At 46.1% G+C, this 20,924-nt stretch overlaps 1 protein-coding gene across 2 annotated transcripts in view; it reads left to right on the top strand.

Moving 5' to 3' along the window:
- Window positions 1–19,945, top strand: part of lnx1 (ligand of numb-protein X 1) — a 31,985-nt gene extending 12,040 nt beyond the window's left edge. The window contains exons 3-11 of one of the 2 annotated variants that reach the window (XM_070832451.1): window positions 8,181–8,428; window positions 10,291–10,446; window positions 12,563–12,771; window positions 12,857–13,285; window positions 14,450–14,584; window positions 16,395–16,572; window positions 17,705–17,951; window positions 18,661–18,819; window positions 18,923–19,945. In XM_070832451.1, coding sequence (XP_070688552.1) covers window positions 8,181–8,428; window positions 10,291–10,446; window positions 12,563–12,771; window positions 12,857–13,285; window positions 14,450–14,584; window positions 16,395–16,572; window positions 17,705–17,951; window positions 18,661–18,819; window positions 18,923–19,058 — 1,897 coding nt within the window. In that variant the 3' untranslated portion in view covers window positions 19,059–19,945. Of the gene's footprint in view, window positions 1–8,180; window positions 8,435–10,290; window positions 10,447–12,562; window positions 12,772–12,856; window positions 13,286–14,449; window positions 14,585–16,394; window positions 16,573–17,704; window positions 17,952–18,660; window positions 18,820–18,922 lie in introns of both variants that reach the window. The other variant, XM_070832450.1, reaches the window with a different exon arrangement.
- The last annotated feature ends 979 nt before the right edge of the window (window positions 19,946–20,924 follow it).

Genomic DNA, 20,924 nt, shown 5'->3' with positions numbered 1-20,924 from the left:
AAACGCGGACGTGGTGTTTTTCTGCCTGGCTAGAGAGCAGTGGCACACCATTTGTCTTTATCCATACTGTTGACAGGAGCAGCCTCCAGCTCCTCGTGCGCCTCTGCCCGCCTCTATTTCTCCTGCTCCCTCTCTCCACTCATCTTCCTCCCTCCCCTCCTTCTTTTCTGATTTCTTTCAATTTACGTGATTACTACAGTGAGCTTCTATTGCGTGGGAAAAATGAGAGTGGCCGCAATCTGTCTCACTGACACGTAAGCGTACGTGTGCAGGCTTGTACACGGGCTATACTGGGTGTACGCAGGGTGTAGATGGAGCTAACAATGCAGAGTAAATGTTTCTCTGTGATGAAATGCTTAATACGGTTACTGTTGTTTTACTCTGTCAGCAGCAGCCAATAAAAAAACAGCACAGGCAGACGCAGGAAAGCACCTAGATTGTGATTTCTGTGCTCCTTACCTCCTCATACACACACACACACACACAAACACACAATTAAACTGTGTTGATTCCCTCCCCCAGCCCACATGGCCTCCCCTGATAATCACAGTGCAGTGCTGTAGAGCATTAATGATTAATCTATGTTCATTTCAGGGCCTGTGCTGAGATGTCTTAAACACTGTGATTAGCTTAGCTTCCGTCCTTTCAGCCCTCATCCAGGAGGTGTTTGATCACCAAGAGCTGCGCGCACTCGCCGTCTTCCGGACATCTTCAGCATGGACGCATTCTAACAGGATTAGCCACCCGGGCCGCCGCACACTCGCTGGGTCTGAACAATACGAGCATTTGTTTATGCCAGGTCCATCTCGAGTCAAAGACAGCGCGCCATGTCATGCTCTCTTCGGCCTCGTGGCCGCTTCAAGCATGGGGCAGGCTTCACTAATTAGACTTTTGTTTGGATTAAATATTAATCCCTGTTCTGTAGTGAGGCAGCTCTCCCTGTCTCATTGTATCTAGCAGGCCAGAAATACAGGGAAGGCCGCGGGGAGAGTGGCTGAGAGATAAAAATCAGGCTAACAGCCTACTTCCAACCCTCCTGAACAACTTTCACAGCTCTCTAAAAGGAGATAACATTAAATCAGCTTAATTATTTCTTTGCATGGGATTTTCAATAAGAAGCACATTCAGTGAGTCTGCCATGGGAGCATTTATATGCATGGGTAGTCAAAGCTACAGCAGTGTTAGACCGTGTGCCCTGCACACAGAATCAAACATGAAAGGAAACACGGAGCAAGGACACATGTAGAGGACGCACTCAAGTTCACAGACAAACAAATGCATCAATCTCACATTGCATGAAACTCCCCATAAAGCAAATATGCATGAAAAGACACACCAAAACACACATCTGACCATGTATAATTGAAGTGTGCACAACACCTATGTAAATACACAGTCACAAAAAGAACAGCTGAATTATGTACGTCGTCATTTATTCATGAACAGAAATGGGTAGCAGGTCAGCTTGTTTACTTTAGCTGAGCCTTCCTGTCAGATGTGTCTCTGTCCCAGCAGAGATGCAGCACACCAGCAAGGGGAACAGGTATTAGTGTCAGCACGCAGAGAGGGTTTAAAAGATGGGATTGAGTTTGGTATTTTACTCGAGAAAAGCATTTTGCTAAACTTAAATGAGCGGTATTTGTTTTCACAGTGCAGTGCATTTTCACATCTGTGCTGAATCATGTACAAGTGCCCTACTTTCTCAGCCATATGACCACAATCTCATATCCTGATATAGATCATTTCATACCCAAATAACCACGGCATAGCATCATATTTTAAATAAATTCATTGAATTCTATTTATGGTTCTGGCCGAGGTGGTAGAAGTGGTTAGAGGTGTTTGAGTCTGTTGTCTGTGGCATAATTCGCTGAGTACGGTTTTCTGGACTGTGTCAGACTTCAAACCATGTTGATGCACCTCATTTGGCTGAATGGAGTCCTTCTCCTGTTCAGTTACCCCCCTCTGTGTCCCATTCACTCTCTGCCATGTTTGTTTGTGTTGCCTTCATGCAGATTTCCTGCCTGCATCTGTGCCGAGCGGATGAGCACAAGGTGTCATCCAAATGACTAAAGAATTTTGCTGTAAACAGCGTGCAACAAAATAAATGATAAACATAATATACAACGATAGATGTTTTTCTGTTGTCACATGATATGTCATCATATCACACAGCCCTACTCAGCCAGTCACTGAAGGTGTGCAAATGTCTGCTAACCTTTGCCTCTGGCTTTGGCTGGCTCATAGTCTGGCTGGTGTTTAGGTTCTTTGAGGCCTGACATGTTTAACATGGGGTATTTTCTACAGCGTCCTGTCTGCAGCCGGCTAATCTGTAGGAGGGGTCCCACATGAGAGCAGGGAGCCAGCAGAGTGTCACTGACAGCAGAGAGGAGAGCAGTGTAGAGTTAATCTCTCACGTGAACAGCACCCCGCTGAGGGCCAGGGCTTTGGGTTGGGCTGATCACTGCTGGCTGTGTTTCAGGCAGTTGTACCATGGCACGTGGGGGCAGAGAGAAAACAGGACACTGCCAAGGGCTAGTGTGGCATAGAGTGAGAAATATAGGCTAAAAGGTGCCAAGAGCAATGTGGGACAGCAGCCTAGTGGGGATTCTCTATTATCATGTACTGTAGTGTGGAGGGAATTACAGTGACAGGTGTGTGCGCTTCAAACGTCTGCAAAGTATTTGACTGCAGAGCCCGAAAACAGCCACTGTTGAGGTGGACACATGCGAGGTGTATTAGTAAGCTGAAATGCAGCTCAGCCAGACAGCAGGGAATAAATCAGTTTTAGTACTTCCTGTGTTCTTCTTCTCTGTTGACAAAAAAGAGTGAGATTCCCTCCCGGCTGAAACCAGATACCATCACAATAAATGCTGCAGAAATGTCCCTCCAGCCTGATCATGAGGTCAGGGCTCTGGTGATGATCGTACATACATTGATTGGCTGGAAAACCATGACTCAGAGTTTGGGCTGCCACTAACAGGCTGACTCGGCGCTGGCTGGGAGGCCCCTGCACTCGTAAACACACCGATGCTTTAGGCATGCCAAACCTGCCCAGCCACTGCTCACTGCACAGGAGCACAATGGAGAGATGGATCACAAAGACAGGATTTATGCGCTGCGTGGGCCGGCGTGCACATTCACTTTTGCTTTTAGCGCACGCTCATCTTCAAAGGCTGTGGGAAGTCACACCCAGCTAAACCTCGCCTCCTACTTCAATTTAGCAGATCTGTCTTTGGGAATAAGCTCAGCCAAAATTTCCTCCCGCAGCAGAGACCGTCCCCTCTGGCTGCGGTCTCACCCCCTCCTCGCGCAGCAGATGGGATTACCCCTCACAGCATGCGGATCCAATCAACACACCAGCGCATCCTCTGATTAACACTCCTCTAGTTCATCATTAACTGGATTACTCTGTCTGTCTTTATGTCGCTCCCTCTTCTCTCTCTCTCTCTCTATGTATCTATCTATCTATCATGCTGTCTATTCCCTCCCAGTCTAACTTTATGTGTTTGGCATGTGGCCCATGTGCGTGATTAAGGAATAATTGATACACTAATCTAATCGAGGAAAAATGTTTTATTCAAGCCTCTATTTACATAAATTCAATTAATGACCGCTAACCCTCCTCATAAAGTGTCAGCGTTCATGTTTGGCTGCTTTGTGTCAGTGTGTGTGTGTGTGTGTATGTTACAGCCACAGGTGCTTCCCCAGTGTAAGGTTTTGGTTTCTTTTTTTTCCCTGCTCAGTCTGGTGTAAAGGAAGTTACTCCTTCATGTGTCTCTGCCAAAAGCTCTTGCGGACAGACAGTTTTTCTCCAGAAGTTCAGAAGAATCAGTTGGAGAAGATGCTGCGTGAAGCCAGGGCCCATAAAATATTTCTAGATTTTTATTTCTTAGCATTGTTTGCCTTTAATAAGAGAGCGATGGGAAATATAATAGTGAAGAGGGAAAGCATGGCTCCCTGGCTTTTGAATTATTTGATACATCTACTCTGTTCTTTGTCCACAGGCGGTCGGTTTAGGAAAAAGTTGTTTTTTTTAGCTCACAATGAGGCAGAAACAGCAGTTTTTCTGTGCTCTCTCTTCCAGATGAGTGGCACTAAGAAGTAGCAGAATATTGAGCTAATAGTGCATGTGAGTTGCCACATTTATTAGTGCTCCAAAAATAAACTCAACACACACACATGCAGTCACTTTTAGTCTTTTCTCACATTCTCTGTCACACAAGGAGCCCCAGCCTATATCACACATGCACACACTTGCTATGTTACACATATTCCTCTGTAAGATAAACCTGCAGGCTACCTCACAGGCCTCACTGTGCAACCAGAGATTCTTCTCTTCTTACATGTCAGGTGTCGCTGGTATATTTTCAAAAGCATCAGAAAGTTGGCTGCCGGAGTCAGAACTCATCTGGAAGAAATGCCTGCTGCTGCTTTCACATTAATAAGGAAGCAGGAGGAAGAGAAAAAGGAGCTCAACTAAGATTAGAAAAACTTTGCGGGTCATACACAGACGTAGGACGAGTGTCTTAGAAACAATGCTTTACATTCCAAACCATTTTCATGATTCCACCCCTGCATTATGTGACAATAGGCACAGAGACACATCCGAGTTTATGTACCTGACTATCTGACCTGGAATTGTCACCCCAGCGGAGGTAATTTTCCCTCTGACTGCGGAGTGTGGCCCAACACAACTGTCCGTGGCAGTCAGGGAGCGGAGAGTGTATTTGGGTTAGGAGGGATAATCCACTCACCCCTAAAGAGGATTGGAGAATCTCACAGGCTTTGATGAGTTGTGAGCTGGTGTTTATTTCACATCACAAGAACGGGGCTGTTTGTGTCACAGCCAGGGCGTCTCAGCACGGCCACAGTGTCACAGAGAGCATCATGGGTAATTGTTATTGCGCCGGAGAGAGCGGAGGAAAGGGGAGTAGGAGGTAGAGGAGGAATTGGGGAGGAAGGGAAGGATGAGCCGTGAGGACGTTTTGGTGTCTTCGCTCCTTATCTCGCCACGGATCCCGGGGTTTTAGAGAGATGATGTGATAACTGAGGCTGTGCTGGCCGAGACACGGATACTGCAGCGCTAATGAGCATCCTCTGAGCTCAGTGATCATCCCCAGGAAAAAAAAAAAGTTCCATCATTACACACAGAAGCATGTATGTTTTCAAGAGAAAGAAAAGAGGAAAGAAAATAAGGAGGGGAAGTGTGTGTGTGTGTGTGTGTGTCTTTTCAAGCATACCTCAACTGATGCACTGCACCTCTCCTGTGTGCAGACTTAATTGGCTCGCTTACCTTGGCTCTCAAAGTGCAGGACCACCCCGGTAAGCGAGACAAGGGCTTTCTGTCATGCTTCCCTGCCTTTAACCTCAGACAGCTCAGACCGCGGCCTTAACATTCAAACTCGGGCATTCAATCTCTAAGCAGCTGAGATATGGCCACGGTTTTAAGGCAACTCTTATCCCCCGGAGGAAGGAGATTTTAATTAACAGGAGACAAAGCCTTTAATAAACCAGCCACACACTAAACAAGGGCTGCGTGCTGCTGTCTCAGAGACGCTGCTGTCTCTTGATGGCCTCTATGTTTCTGGTATTTATCAACACTTGTACCTATTGTTCCCGGCGACAGCTCTAAATATATTATTCTCTGTTTTTTTTTTTTTATCCTCTGTGTCTGAGCTCTAGATTCACAGAAATTAACACCTTAAGATCTTCCTTACTCAAATCCTGTGCGTAGCGTAGCATTCATTAATACCTGGACAGACATTTTAACCCAGATTTGGGTGGTCTGTAAGATTTATGCGACTTGAATGAACCTGTATTCAACGGTATTTGCCCATCTCCTCTGAGTGACTGTGGTTTTTCCATTTTCCACTACCCCTGCTGAAACAGGGGAATGTTCTCTAAGTCTCCAATTCCATACAGTCAGTCCTATATACAAGCGAGCCTATCAAAGGGGTGTGTGTGTGTGTGTGTGTGTAAATAAGAAGGAAGTAAATGTTCAGTTGAGCGTCTACAGCCAGCGCTGCTGCACAAGACTTCGGTGGGGAGCGAATCTATATATAGATGAAGAGATTAACGCCAGCTGGGAGAAATTAAAGTTAACGAGGACATTGTTACACAGGAATGGTCACAGCAGCTCCAAGTTGTGTAACAATGAGGACGGTTAAAGCTGCAATCGGCTTTGTTTTTTTTTAGTTAAGACATTGTTTTTGTATCCATCAGCGAGCTGGAGCGTGTTGAAATATTCACAAGAAGAAGAGCAGACTCCGCTGCCACCAGAACAATGTAGGAAGTGCAGCGCCGGATGATCTGATCGTGGAGTGAAAACATCAAGCGTACATGAGCCTGCATACATGTACACATTTGTCTGCGTTAGCTCCGGCACACAGATATTCGTTTGGGGAGTTACTGTTCTTCTAGAAGACAGTTACGTGAGCACCAGTAGTATTTTCAAACTGCATGCGGCTTTAATTCTCCTAATTGATAGTGAGTGACACGGGGAGAGCTTCTGCCCCCTCCGGACTGCAGCACTGCCCTCTCCTCTGCCACTGATTGAAATATTGCTCTGTTCAACCACTTCACTCAGTTAAGTGGTATGTTGCTGCGCGGACATGCTTGATAGCATTCAATTTACTAACTGAATGAACAGGAATAACTCACAGCGGCACTTCCCGCACACAGGTATGCAGAGACCCAATGCGCTGCATGGCAGTGTTATGTCACAGAGCTTGGAGTGAGATCAATAGGTGCTTCAGCTTGTATCTGACTGTGAGTCCTGTGGCTACAAGTGAGATATAGAACCCACTTCAGGATGAAATGATTTTCCCTGTGAAATATGGGCAGGGTGCATGACCCACTCTGGCAGCTCTGTTATTGAGACAAAATGCTGCTTCTAGTGATGTGGGGCCCAAAGTGGGGCAAAGGCCTTCCAGGGCTCAAATGGCTTACCAGCATGTAATCTTGTTTTTCTTTTGTGACTCTGCAAAGATGGTAGCCATTTTACCTTCCTTTCACGTAACCCTTCGTTTTTGGCTCGCTGTCCCCCGTGTAGGAGCCAGTGGGTACCCAGCCCATCTTACAGCACAGGAGAATGGATGCCGCTCCTCTTGTTTTTCTGAGCTACTGTTGAAGTGGAGCCTGGGCTCGATCCAGCTCATTAAAACCCAGTTAATGTTTGTGCTGATGGCTCCGCAGAGACAGCCGGAGAGACAAGCCAGTGTTATTCCTGCCTCTGATGAAGCGTCAGCTCAAAGCCTTTATGGCTTACAGATGGAGGAAAATTCCCCAACAATACAACACCCTACTCTATGGGGATAGCTTTAATTCACACACAAACATTCCCAATTTAATATTGTCAGTGTGAAAATTCTTTTATGGTGGGTAGCATAAGATGAGTGTGTAGATGGGTGTGTATCTGTGCGGGTGTGTATGACAGAGAGGGAGACTGTAATCATGCTGTGGTTGTGGCGCTGCTGACATGAAGGAGACACCTGGAACTCAGAATAAGATTTGTTTTGGGGAAAGAAAAAAAAACATTCAGATGATTTCTGTTTTATATTCAAATGATGTGTCAAGTACCTGGCCTCTCTGCTCTCTAATGGGTGTTCTCTTGCATTTGCATTCAATCATCTGTCAGGGATGCTCACACTCAGTGCCACAGAGAAAACCCATCCTACATGTGATAACAGATACTGTCACACAGAGGGTGTAAACGCAACGGAATTGAGTTTTATTTTTATTTTTATAAATATGACATTTCTGGTACATTCTCAGAGAGATGCTGCAGGAATTCTAAGCGAGACCGCCAGGAAATATATTCTGCCACAACATGGTTGTTTTTGTTGTAGAGAGCTGCTGTTTGAGCGTTAAGGTCAGATAAGCAGTCTTTGTGTGAGGTGCTCCCAAAGCAGAAGATAGTGGCCGGCCTCAGGCTGGAGGAGATGCTCAAATCTGCTCACATTAGACTTGAGAATGTGACCTTTTCGGGAGATGTTAACATGAATTTGTTGACCTTCTGTGTTGATTATCTCTACTGTGATAAGTGATGCTGTTTTACTGCTGCAGTGGTTCAGCATCAGTTCTTCACCATCAGATCATCTGTGTCAATGTTTCCTCAACATGTCCTGTATTACTGTGTAACCCGAGTGTGACACTGACCTCCTGACCCCTGTGCGCAGGTGTAAAGGGGCCTCTCATTATGGGCTCTCGGCAGACAGGAAGCGACGCTCGCAGGAGGGCGAATGCACCGACAGCACGTCAGAGCTCACCATCGCCACGCTGCCCAATGACGGCCCCACCTCCGCCGCCGTGGCCCTCCTGTCAGACGAGCCCGGTCTGGTCAACCCCGCCTTCGACCCCAGCATGGAGGATAACAGTCAGTCGGGCAGCACGACCAGCCTGGCCGCCCGCAGCAGCAGCAAGAAGAGTGAGTGTGAGTGGGCGAAAGGATGTTTGTGTGTAGTCATGTTCAGTCCTGTGTGGTGTTACCCTGGAGTTACCTAGTGAGAGAGACAGAGAGAGAGAGAGAGCTAGAGGGAATGTGTGTTTGCCAGAGTGACAGATTGAGAATCAATAAAGAGTAGAGAGTTTTTCAGTCACAGTCACATAGTCTCCAAGTCAGAAGCAGATGCCAGTGAGCTATGTTCAAACATACATTTACACCTGCACATTTAAAACGTATAACCAAGCGGCTTGTTCAACTTCAAACACACTCTTTGTTCTCCCTAATGGTCTCTGATAGAAATCCTATCAGCCAATTAGCTCCATTGCCTTGTTTTTTTTTCACCGATCCATAAAATCTCTCTTTGAGGAAAACAGTAGAGAAAGAGAGAGAAAGTCACTGAGAGGGCAGGTACATTATGCAGTCAAGGAGAAATGGAAGGAGAGGTAGGTTAAATATAGCTGATGCAAGTGTGTGTTAATGCCCAGTGACGTGAACACCCCTCTCCTTCCATTCCTCCCACCTGTGAAACCAGGAAGCAGTCACGAGTGTTCCTCTGTGCCCCCTCCATCCCCTCTCCCCACCCCCTAACGTGAGCGCACAGGCAGTGGGGACACCAAATGACGCTGCACCAGCACTTTAGGCCCGGCCGGCTGAGCGCCCACCACCACCGCCACCACAAGCGCCACTACTGCTGAACAAGCTGTCAGCTCCAGAAGCGGCTGGCGCTTTTAAAGAATAATGTGGCTGTCAGGAGCCCTCGCATCTCCCCGCAGAGGGAGGGAGGGAGGGAGGGAGGGGCGCTGCAGAGGCTGGCTGCCCCTAGCTCAGTGCAGCGGCTGGGGCTGCTGCCTCTCCACTGCAGCCTCCTGTAGCCTGTCTAACTTTTTCTAAGCAAAGCAAAGTAGCAGACAACGGTCTCTGCGGGAGGGTCTCTTTTGGATGTGGTCACAAGGGTCCACAGAGTGTTATATCACCGCTGTAGTTACGCAACCATGTAACTCTACTCAGCACGGATTGAGTTATTAATGAAAGAGCCACCGGTTGAAAGCAGCACCTCCATCCACAAAACAGATATGTTATTAGAGCTTGTTGAAAGTAGCTCAACAAATAAACCTCGGAAACCTGGGGGCTGTTTCCTCGTTGCTTTCGGTGAGACCACTGCAGTGACTCAGCAGGGGTCTCAATGCAGAGGGCTGTGGGAAACAAACACTGGGTCGTCTGGCAAAAAAGCTGGTTCTAATTTTGCCTTAAAGGTTTTCTGTGTGCAGTTTATTTGTCAACATCATTATGAAATTCAGTGTTTCCACTGTCAGTTACAGCTGATTTATGTTACCATACATAAGATGATCCCAACTTCCACGCAGCAAGGTGCACAGATAACCATTGCAAAACAGATCTCTGGTATTGGAGCAGCAGATATTCTAAGTTGTACAAACCCACTTGTGAAAATACGTCTCCATGGTGCTACTAGAGGTCGAAAACTCTTAAGGGTACTTTTCATACAGTGCAACTTCAGTAACACTGCAATCGACAATGAAATACTCAGGGAACAGCACTTAATTCTATTGTTTATCTTACTATCACCAAGATGTAGGGGAAATGAAAACATACTAAAAACATACTGCAATCATAAAATCTTCTGTCCACTGTTTTGGCATCTGGTAAGGCTTGAAACTCCTACAAGTTTTTCATCTTCTCAGCAGCAACACAGATCTCTTAACAGTCACTAAGCCACAAGCAGGCATTCGATTGGCCGAGGAGGAGGCTGATTCAGACATGTCCGGGCATGTTGAGGGTGAGGTAATCTATAAACTGCCTCTCTTTCTTCCCTGTCTCCTTTGCAGTCAGAAATTTTGACCGTTCTTCAGTGAGGAGCCGTTCCTTCAGGAGGCTAAACCGGGCGTTCAGTGTCCTGCGGAGGACCAAGAGCGGCAACGCAGTGAGCAATGAGACGTCTGAGGAGCGAGACAATGCCAGGAACTCCAGTGTGCCACAGGAAGGTAGGGATGGGATCAGGGCCTGCATATCTGGACTTTCTCCCTTTTACATGCACATTTCTGCCCTTGATTTGTGCATTTTGTGCCGCGTTGTGATCGTGTGATGTCCCAGCTGCATTTGCACTTTCATGATTCCCCGAAGAGAGTTCCTAAGATAGGGCTCAACCCATGTGCGTGTCTCCAAATGTGTGTATTTGCGATGTTCCCTCAGCTGTACGAGGAGGGTGACACGGCTGGGAGTCCACAGCGTAACAGTAGCATATGTTTCTTTAATAATTCAGCAGCAGATTGCATAAGTCTGCTGGTGCATCACTAGAGACGGATCAGGAGGGAGAGCGGTAGCCCGAGGCTGCACAGGAGGTCACTGATGTCGTCCTCCCTGCTCCACCTCCACTTCTTCCTCTCCTCTGTCTCACTTTTCTCTTCCTCCCTGCGATCCCCTCCTTCTTCACCACTAGCTCTGCACCCCCTCCTCCTCCTCTCTTTCTCCCTCCAACACAGCCAGGGGTCAACTGGTTTGCGCCAACTTGATGGAGTAGGGGTCCCGGGGGAGAGCTGTGCTCTTGACATGGTAGATCCATAAGATGTTAGGCAGTAAAGGGAATGTGCTAGAGATGTTTTATGTAATATCCACAGCCCGACCCCTGTGATAGTAAAGTGGAGGAAATATAGCCAACCATAAGAGAGCATGATGTTAAAGCAGAATTGCAGCGTGATGGGAAAAGGAGAATGGAAGTGGTGTTGCGTAAGAATGAAGGATGACGAACGATCAGGGACTAGATTATTCTCTGAGGCCATCACTGAGGAGGCTGAGAGAATAGATTAAATATTCATTGCGTGCCGCAGGAGAGACAAAGATAGACGGAGAGGACGGAAGACTGAAGCAGAGACAGGTCCATACAGGACAAATGGAGGGAAGAGCGGATCCAAAAAAAAAAAAAAAGAGACAGTGAAGAGAGAGAAACAAATAAAGACATAGTGATATCCCTATGGACGGGGGAGTGGGTATAAAATAGAAATGACGAGATGAAGAAATATGGGTTGAAAGGATGTGTGATGGAGAGAGGGAGGGGTTACATAACATCTGCAGGTCTGTCTGTTAATGTGGACTCCACCCTGGAAGCAATCTGCTGCGATAACGACAAAATATTGACTTTAGAACGGAGAAAGTGCAGCGTGAGTAGAACGGACACAGAGGGAGACAGCCCACTGAGGGATAAGGAGAGAGAGAGAGAGACATTTTTTACAACCACAGAAAAAGAAATAAGACGAGAAATACATCTTCTCTGTCATTTATTGGCCAAGGCTGTAGGCCAAAATAGTTACAAAAGATCCCCACCCACCTCCACATGGTCCAGTCCAGGATGTGTCATTCTGCTGTTGAGTGGAATTCACCAGTGGGCATGAGGGGAGGAGAGCTCACACAATCTGAGCGCATATCTCTCAGACATGTTAAGGTTTCCGATGAGGTTTGCTCAGCACAGAAATCTTATTATTTGGCTGCATAAAATTCTGCGTTGATCGTTGGCTGAAGTAGTTAGTGGCTGATCGAATCCTGAAGTGAAAATGTGAGGGGAAAAAAAAATCAGGCAGAAAATTCAAATTTTTCATACGGTCATCCGTTCGTGACACCCGTTGAGTATGTTGAGGGTTTGATGAAGCAGCATGTACTTCTTTTTGGATTAACATTTTCCCCGTGCAATGGCTGGATTAAAGTTTGTACATATTAGAACTTGTACACGCATCCCCGCCCAAGTAATAACCTTGTGGAAATTTGAAATTGAGGGTTTTCCCAGCTCGCTACAGATGTATGTGACTAATGATACAAACATCGAGCGGGATGATCGGCCAAGTAAATTTTCCCTCTTGGCTTGTACAAGTTTGTTTTAGTAACCTGAGGGAGTAGAGGCAGCTGGTTCCACTGCTGAACCTCTCCACCACGGTCCACCACACTTTCTCCCTCCATGTGTCTCCTTTTCCCACCGCAGGGCTCTCTCTTACTCCCACTTCCTCCCCTGTTTTATTTGGCTGTTTATCAAATTTGGGTTTTTCTTGTCGTAGTACAGTAAAATCCAGAGCTAAACTCAGAGCTTTTTCTTCTCTGCACCTTCTCCCTTAGTGCTGGCTCTTCCTCAGCTGCATCACCTGATCCCTGACGGTGAACTTACCAGTATTAAGATCACGCGGGTGGATCCCTCAGAGCCGCTGGCTATCAGCATTGTCGGCGGCAGTGAGACCCCCTTGGTTCGCATCCTCATCCAGGATATCTACAGAGAAGGCGTCATTGCCCGGGATGGACGCTTGCTGCCTGGGGACATGATCCTGAAGGTATCACCGTAAAATTTTGCTTCCCAAATCAGTAAGAGGCCATCATATTGTCCCATTTTAAACGGCCTCTCTGATGCCCTCGCAGGTAAATGGCATCGACATCAGCAACGTTCCTCACTGCTACGCTGTGGCAACCCTCAAACAGCCCTGCCAACTGCTCCGACTAACCGTGCTCAGAGAACAGCGCCATCGCTACCGCTCGCATTCGCACAGCCACCTGCACGGCCACGGGCATGGCCATGATATCGCTGTGGGCCACCCATCTCACGGCCTGCCCCACCATCCCATGAGAGATGACAGCATCCACGTGGTCCTGAATAAAACCATTCCGGAGGAACAGCTGGGCATTAAGTTGGTCAGGCGGCCGGAGGAGCACGGAGTCTATATCTTTCACCTGCTGGAGGGCGGCCTGGCAGCACGTGATGGACAGTTGTGCGTTGGTGACCGCGTGCTTGCCATTAACGGGCACGATCTACGTTATGGAGCTCCAGAACACGCTGCTCTGCTGATCCAGGTCAGTCAGTCAGCTCTTCAGGCGTATGGGTTTAACTACGATATCAGGTCTTAACATTTAATAGAAAGTTCATAGCTGTGACAGCCAAATGAGTCCACATGTTGTTACAGACCATAAACTACTGTGTTCTGTTCTTGCTCCCAGTCCCTGAGGTATTAAAGATAATTGTGGTGTTTCAGGCTAATTGTGTTGTGCTGTGCTGTTGTGTCTGCACTCACTGCAGTTAATAGTATTTAATTGTGGTGATTCCCTGACGGACGGGGCCATGCGGCTGCCTCTGGTTCCTGGCTGATGCCAGTCAATGATGGTGTGTTTGTGGTTAATAGTGGTTAATTGCAGTTTGTTTGTGGCTGACTGTGCAGGGTCTCTGGGCCCAGAGTTCCTGTCTGAGCAGTCTGACTGGCTCTTCTGGGTCTCTGTGGAGCCAACATGGTCTCTCAGTGCAGGCACTTTCTGTCAGAGATTAAGAACTGGCAGGGAAGAAATTAAATTAGTCCAATCAAGGCAATAATGGGCTGGACTGGCTAATTCAAGAGTCAGCTCAGTGCTACGGAGACCAGGGGAAATCTCAGAGGAAAGACAGAGTGGGTGGGCAGGGAGGGAAGCAGCCAACCTGTCTGTGTGTCTATTAGACCACTTGCATGTGAAAGTGTGAATGAGTGTAGCTGGACTGACAGCTCAGTAGAGGGGATGTTTGTCACAGAGAGGAGAGTTAGCACTAGGTGAATTTAAACCATGAGGGACCATGGTTCTCCTGCTAATTTGTCCTTAACTTATACACATACATTTAAATGGGACTTTTCCAACCAACCCTTTAAACTAAAGCTAAATTATTTTATGACCACTAATAGTTCACTAATTAACACTCTATATCTTGTTTGATTCGTTCATTCAAAACCCAGAATGTAACAACAATTCAGTTTTACAGGTGATACTGTGTTGACTTATTACTTGGCCACAACCAGCCTGTTAACCTCCTGGTTTTCTTACATTCAGATCAGGTGTTTCCACCTGTTTCTGGTCTTTATGCTAAGCTAAGCGTCTGTTGGCTGTAGCCTTAAATTTCATGGACAAACAAGAGAGTGATATCTTTTCAGTTTTGCTTTAAAAATGTGTGTTGCCTTGCATTTACTAAACTTTCTGCTGTCTCTTCATGTCCTCCAGGCAAGCGAGGAGCGTGTCCACTTCATAGTGTCTCGTCAGATCTGCCTGCCTACCCCAGACATCTTACAAGAAGCTCCGTGGGGTATGGACGGCCCCCCACCTTATTCCCCTGTGGATATAGAGCAAACACTACTGGTGAGCAGCACACGCAGACACATGCACCTGAGACGAGGCCAGTACCAATACACAGACAGGAGCTTTGTTCCTCTGTCTGCCCTTCCCATGATAAATATTCCCTTTCAGGTGCAAATGATCCATGGAGGTATTATTCTCCCATCAAAGCTGAGCATGTCATTCAAGCAGTACCGCAGGCAGTCTTGTTACATCCACGCCAGCCATCTTTTTTCAGCGCACATTAAAAACAGTTGTGCACCCTACAGTGTATCTTCCACCATCTTTCCCTAAGAAAGTCTTTTTTAGAACCACTGTTTCAAGCAGAAAATGTATGATTTCAGAGAAGTAGGCTTCTGTATATCAGATCACAGTCCTTAAAATGCATTGCATTACATTTTAGGTGTAAAATCCTGTAAAAGAAATGATTTGATTTTTCGGGGGGAAAAGTCCCTTCTTGCCAAACGTCAGATAAGAAGATTAATACCAATCCCGTGTCTGTATAGTATTCAATATGACGCTCCAGCCAGCAGCTAGTTAGCTTAGTTGCAAGACAAGAGATGGCGGGAAACAGCTTTTTATCTTTAAATCTCACTAAATAAAATGTTCATTAAAAATCACTGTGTCCAGCCAAGAACTGGTCTGACACAAAGCCCCACTAGTCGTTTGCTGGTAGTAACCTCCAGACAGAGCCTGACTGGCTGAGCCAGTTTTTTATGCTAAGCTAAGCTAACTAGCACCTGGCTGTTGCTTCATAGTTATTGTACAGTAACGAGAGTGGTAACAATCTATTGATCTAATTCTCAGCAAGTAAAATAAGCATATTTTATAGGATTTTTGTAGGAAGGATGCCGTTTGAGAAAGATGGGGAAGTCCACACTTCTTCAATCCATTTTCTGGATATTCTTTGCATTTCGTGTATCATGCACGTATATTCACACGTGTTGTAAACCATGCGGTAGTGTTCAGTTCACCACCCAACAGCACCAGTGGATTGTGGCGGTAGGCGGCCGTGTGTGTTCACACAGCTATAGCCAGCCCAGTGCCCTGGGGTCAGTCATGTGACAACAACTGATCTCCTCCTGTGAGCGCAGCAGAAATGTGTGAATGCAGCACATTAGCGAAGCAGCACAAGCTACATCCCATCAACCTCAATGTGTCCATGTGTTATTCATTACTACTCTGCTTTCTCTCGCCCTCCTCCATCAGACACACAAACACACTCGCCATAAATGAAGTCTCTCTCATTTTATCCCACACACGACCTTGTTCGCCAAACCAAATCGCACATCACAACGTCTTTGAATAAATCAGTTTCTCTATATATCCAACATGGACAGAAAATGAAGAGGCACTTGAGCTGCCTTATGTCTCATCCTAATAACCACCATATATTCATTAATCAGTCATTCATTAATTGGAAACTATGTCTATGTCATTGGCTCTTGTTCCCATAGCACAGCATGGGTGGTATTCACCATAACGGGGCTATCGCACATCCCAGAGAAAACAGTCCTTATTAATATGCAAATGTGCAGCTCCGAAATCTAATTAGATTATGTAGTCTATAGAAGGTGCCCTTGGTGTAACAATTAAGTTCATACCATGTTTGGTCCCAATTCATTCTGTTTATGAGAATGTGGATACACAATACACAGAGGAAGACACTGAAGACGCCACTGTGACAGCGTCAGTTGTGATGCATCTATTTTGACAGTGGAACATAAAATAGGACATGGTGTTGGGGCTAAAAACAGCCCTCTTGGTTTTAGATTTCCATTATTAATTTAGCCTCTACTGCAACATCTCTCTCCCTGTCCTGTATCCGGTGAAGGACTCTTGTCAGAAGCCTGCATGCTATGAGAAGACAGTCACTCTGACTAAGGAGCCGTACGACTCCCTGGGTATGACGGTGGCGGGTGGCATGTCAAGCCGAGGGTGGGACCTGCCCATTTATGTCACAAACGTGGACACTGACGGAGTGGTGGGACAGGAGGGCTCCATCCGCAAAGGTAATGAACAGCTAATGAACCCCTTGACGCATCATCCCTTTACTTACCTGCACACTCAATCTTGTAATTATCACAATATTACTCTTATCTGTTAAAAGGAACGTCATGTTCGGAGCTTTTGTGCGAATAATTACGCATTTAGTGGATGGAGTATTTGTTTTGTGAGGTTGTCGACTACTAGAGCTCACATTATGCCAGGCGGGCTGTCACGGATGTGGCGCTGGTGATGAATACTTTGTATAAAACAGACGAGATGATTGATGAACACTTAAGATTCATGTTTCATTATGAAGTTTATTCATCCAACAGAAAAACTCCGTGCTGCCGCTGCTGTGGTTCAGTGCTCTGCAAATTGGCTCTAACACACTTAAACAGAAACACAAACAGACATTAGCATAGCAGTTCTCGGGGGCTTATTGTGTTTCAGAGGAGAATTTGTGGAGTACTTAATTATTTCGTTATATGAAATCAGTCAAGTCTGAAATAGAGCAAAAACATGGAACGGCACACAAATAACTAGATATAATGGCAGCGGTCTCGATAGCCTATAATGCAGCTGAAGGCAAGAGAGAGAGAGATTTTAGCCCTTACTGCTGATTCCAGCATAATTATCTTAAAACTGAATCATATTACATATTATGCTCAGCCCCCATCTGACGCTCTGTTTATGAGAGAAATGCAGTGATGGAGAGTAGCAGTAGTATAAAGACTTCATAAAAATGGAAGTAAACTGAGTGTGCGTGTCCTGTGCATGGTTCAAGGTGCACATTACTGTATTCATATGGGACACAGCAGCAGCAGCTGTCTGTCTGTGTGGTTATGAAACATGTTTGTGTATTGTAATAGACTATTCCTTTGCATATCCACGCAGGGCGAACGCACCCTTTCAGCTGCTTACTAGCAAGCTGGACCGTGCCGTCTGTTTTTCTTTGCACCACTTTCATCACTAGGAGGCTTTTTAAAGCACAGGTGGCGCTTGGTTTCCATCCCTTTGTGTTGAAGCGGGAAGGTTGTTGAATATTAAACAGGCAGATGATGAGCCCCTGTCCCTGTGAGGTCTTTTGAAAAGCGTTTATCAGAGCAGCAACCCCAGGCAGAGGATGAGCTGTGATGTCCACTTCCTCCCCCGCAGGTGACATCTTGTTAAACGTGAACGGGGTGGACTTGACGGGGGTGACGCGAGGGGAAGCCGTGGCCAACTTGAAGAACACCTCCTCTCCCGTTGTGCTCAAGGTCCTGGAGATGCGTCCTCCGGAAGAAAGCCTGCAAGAGTGCGCGCTGCCGCCCTGTCTCACACCCTCACCCACAGATAGCACCAAGAGCCCACTGCCCAATGACGATTACTCCCCGCTGTGGGTGTCATGGCTGCAGCTACCCAGGTGAGCACCCCTTGGTGTTTCTGTCTCCACCCCATATACTTTTTTCTACTTTCTCCACCACCACTTTTTCTGAGCCCAGTATAATTTAACCCCCCCCCCACACACACACACACACACACTGGTCCTCCTGACCTCTGCCAGCTGGTGCCAACTGAAATTTTTGACAGAGCCAGCTGGGGAGAGAGCGCTCATTATACTTTCAAACTAACTTTTCAGCTGAAATATCACCACCATTATATCAGTAGAACTTCTGCGAATGAAAAACTTTCTCTCGGACTGTAACGTATGAATTTATCTCACTACAATAAATTGTCAGAAAGTCAGCGGTGCCCTGACAGCAACAAACAACTGCTCCTGCTTGAAGTGAAATAGAAATGTTTCTTCTCAAACACTGAATTGATTAGGAGTCTAAACCAAGTAAGCCTAGACCAGTGGTGCAGCTAAAAGGATTTGAATATAATTTTCACTCAGCCCTGGGTTATCTCCATAGGGCTGATATAGAAGTCCAACCGCTCTCATTGTTTCACATCTCCTTGGAGGTAAAGTCACACCTTCATTCAAAGAGCAGCCAGGCCTTTGTTTTGTGAGCTGGATGGGTTTCAGTTTCATCTAGCTGCTGCACACACACTCAGTATGGATATACAGTTTATATAATTTAAAGATGCAGTGAAGAGATTAGTGTTTTTAATCTCTCTCTTGGCTCGCACAGGCATCTCTACTGCTGCAAAGACATTGTCCTGCGGCGGAGCACTTCCGGCAGCCTGGGCTTCAGTATCGTGGGAGGTCAGGAGGAGGTCAACTGCAATCAATCCTTTTTTATCCGCTCCATAGTGGAGGGGACACCAGCCTACAATGATGGCAGGATAAGGTACTCAGCCTTAAATGTTTACAGTAAATGCAAAAAGAAGGTGCTGTTTTTCTTTAGCTGATATGCATTGACCATTTCTCTCTCTCTCTCTCTCTCTCTGTAGGTGTGGGGACATCTTGCTCGAGGTGAATGGGAAGAGTACATGGGGGATGACCCACACAGCGTTGGTGCGCCTTCTGAAGGAGCTTCGGGGCAGAATCACCCTGACCATCGTCTCCTGGCCGGGCAGCCTGCTGTAGCAGTGCTCCAAGCTTCAGTAGCACTGACCAAGGAATGTGGAAGGCAGAGCTTTAGACTGGCTGACCACCCTAAGCTTGCTGTGCGGGAGAAGCTTAGACTAGTGCTGTAGCTGTTATGGATATCTCACTTCTGATGGACAGCTGAGACTTTGCCAGGAGTTTGGAGAGGGACAAACATGAGACTGGATTGCTACCAGAGGTTAACTTGCCCCTCCAAGAACGCTGAACTGGGAGGATCCAGGACTGAGCCACTTCTAACTAGGGTGTTGGGCGTTATCTGTTTAGAAGACACGGTCATTCTCTGGCACAGCACCCAGTGAGAGGGTTGGGCGGATCGAGAGGAGACACAACACGTTGCCAATTCCAGTAGTTATATATTAGGGTATGCGTTAAGTTGGACTCACATTTCTTTACTGTAAATGTTGGGTGTCTAAAAAAGTACTGATCCAAGCACTTGTAATACGTTTTTTTTGTTTGTTTGTGGTATGGCCTTTAAATATAGGCTCCATTCTGTTTGTACTGACAGTGGCTGTCATCTCCATTCGTTGACCTGAAGACACGTTGCCAAGTAGTAGTCTGTGTTGAGGTTTTTTTTTCTTTTATTTCAGAAGCTATGGCTAAATTATCAAACCACTGGCAATAAAAATATGTTAAAAAATAAAGGATCAGTGTGTTCATAACATGTTAAAAAATAATATTTAATTAGGTGACATTGTGGAGGCCTTACTAATTTTCTTACTTTTAAGAAAAAAAAACTGACTTGGTTTCTGTGTATCAGTGGATGGTCTGGGGCCCATCTGCTGTGGTTCTGTCTGTCACGCTTCGGCCTGTGTAGTATATCTGATGGTACATTTGGTTAAATGATCAATAAAGTCATTTGAAAAAGATAGTTGTGTGAGAAAACCAATTCTTAAAAGCCTTACTTTTCAGCTCAACAGAAAAAACACTATAAGCCGATGCTACGTAAACATTTTGTATACAATATATACATGAAACTATCTTTAGCTTCTAAAATTACTTTTAAAATTAGACACATTGGATCAGACAGAGTAAAATGCCATAGGGCACGTCTCCTCATTAAATAGACTGAAAGTCAGTCAGATTTTAATTTCCTCTCTTGGTCAGTGGAGAGCGTTTTGTTGGTCTCCTTGTCCTTATTTCTTTTGGCCTTTTTGTGTGAGTGTCTATTCTGACTGTCTCTGTCCTCACCACCGTCCCTCCTTTTCCTACTCCTGCTGCTGCTGCTGCTGTTAAAGACATAGATGACAAACAAACATCATCATTGTTTCATCATTTCTTTCATTTGGAAAGCATGTGAGTGAGTGAGTGTGTGTGTGTGTGTGTGTCTCTGTTAAACCTGCATGATGACTTTCGCCATCCTTCGCTTTTGCCTCTGTGCCTCCACAGTCTCTGCCACTCTTCTTTTTCTCCACTGAATCTTTCAAAGCTGTGGCGTTTGTGCCCTCGTGCCGCAGTGTCCCTGTGCCTCATTCGCTCCTCACCACTGAAAAATACCATACACGTCTGCTGTGTATTTCTTCCAATTGCTATTGAAGCAACTGTTGTTTTTTTCATTGGGAAATAATACAACAAGAAAAGGAGCTCATGGCCCACAGGAATTAGGCTGCTGGCCTTTCTCCTCTTCTCCACTGGGAGAGAGATAAGTCAGAACTCAAGGGACCAAAGCCTTAACCATGGTGTCTGCTTCTTGGCCGCCTGAGTGTTTGCAGCCTCTCCCCTGCCCTAGACTTTAACTAAGAAAGAGCCCAACACATGCCCTTTACATTAAAGCCAAGCAGCTATGCTGCAGTATTCTCTAAGCTAAAAAAAATCCATTATTCACCGTAGAGCCTGCAGTCCTGTGTG

This window comes from Pempheris klunzingeri, chromosome 6, assembly GCF_042242105.1.
Source record: "Pempheris klunzingeri isolate RE-2024b chromosome 6, fPemKlu1.hap1, whole genome shotgun sequence".
Taxonomy (NCBI): domain Eukaryota; kingdom Metazoa; phylum Chordata; class Actinopteri; order Acropomatiformes; family Pempheridae; genus Pempheris; species Pempheris klunzingeri.
The sequence above is the reverse complement of the archived record's forward strand: the minus strand, read 5'-3'. Positions and strand labels throughout refer to the sequence as shown.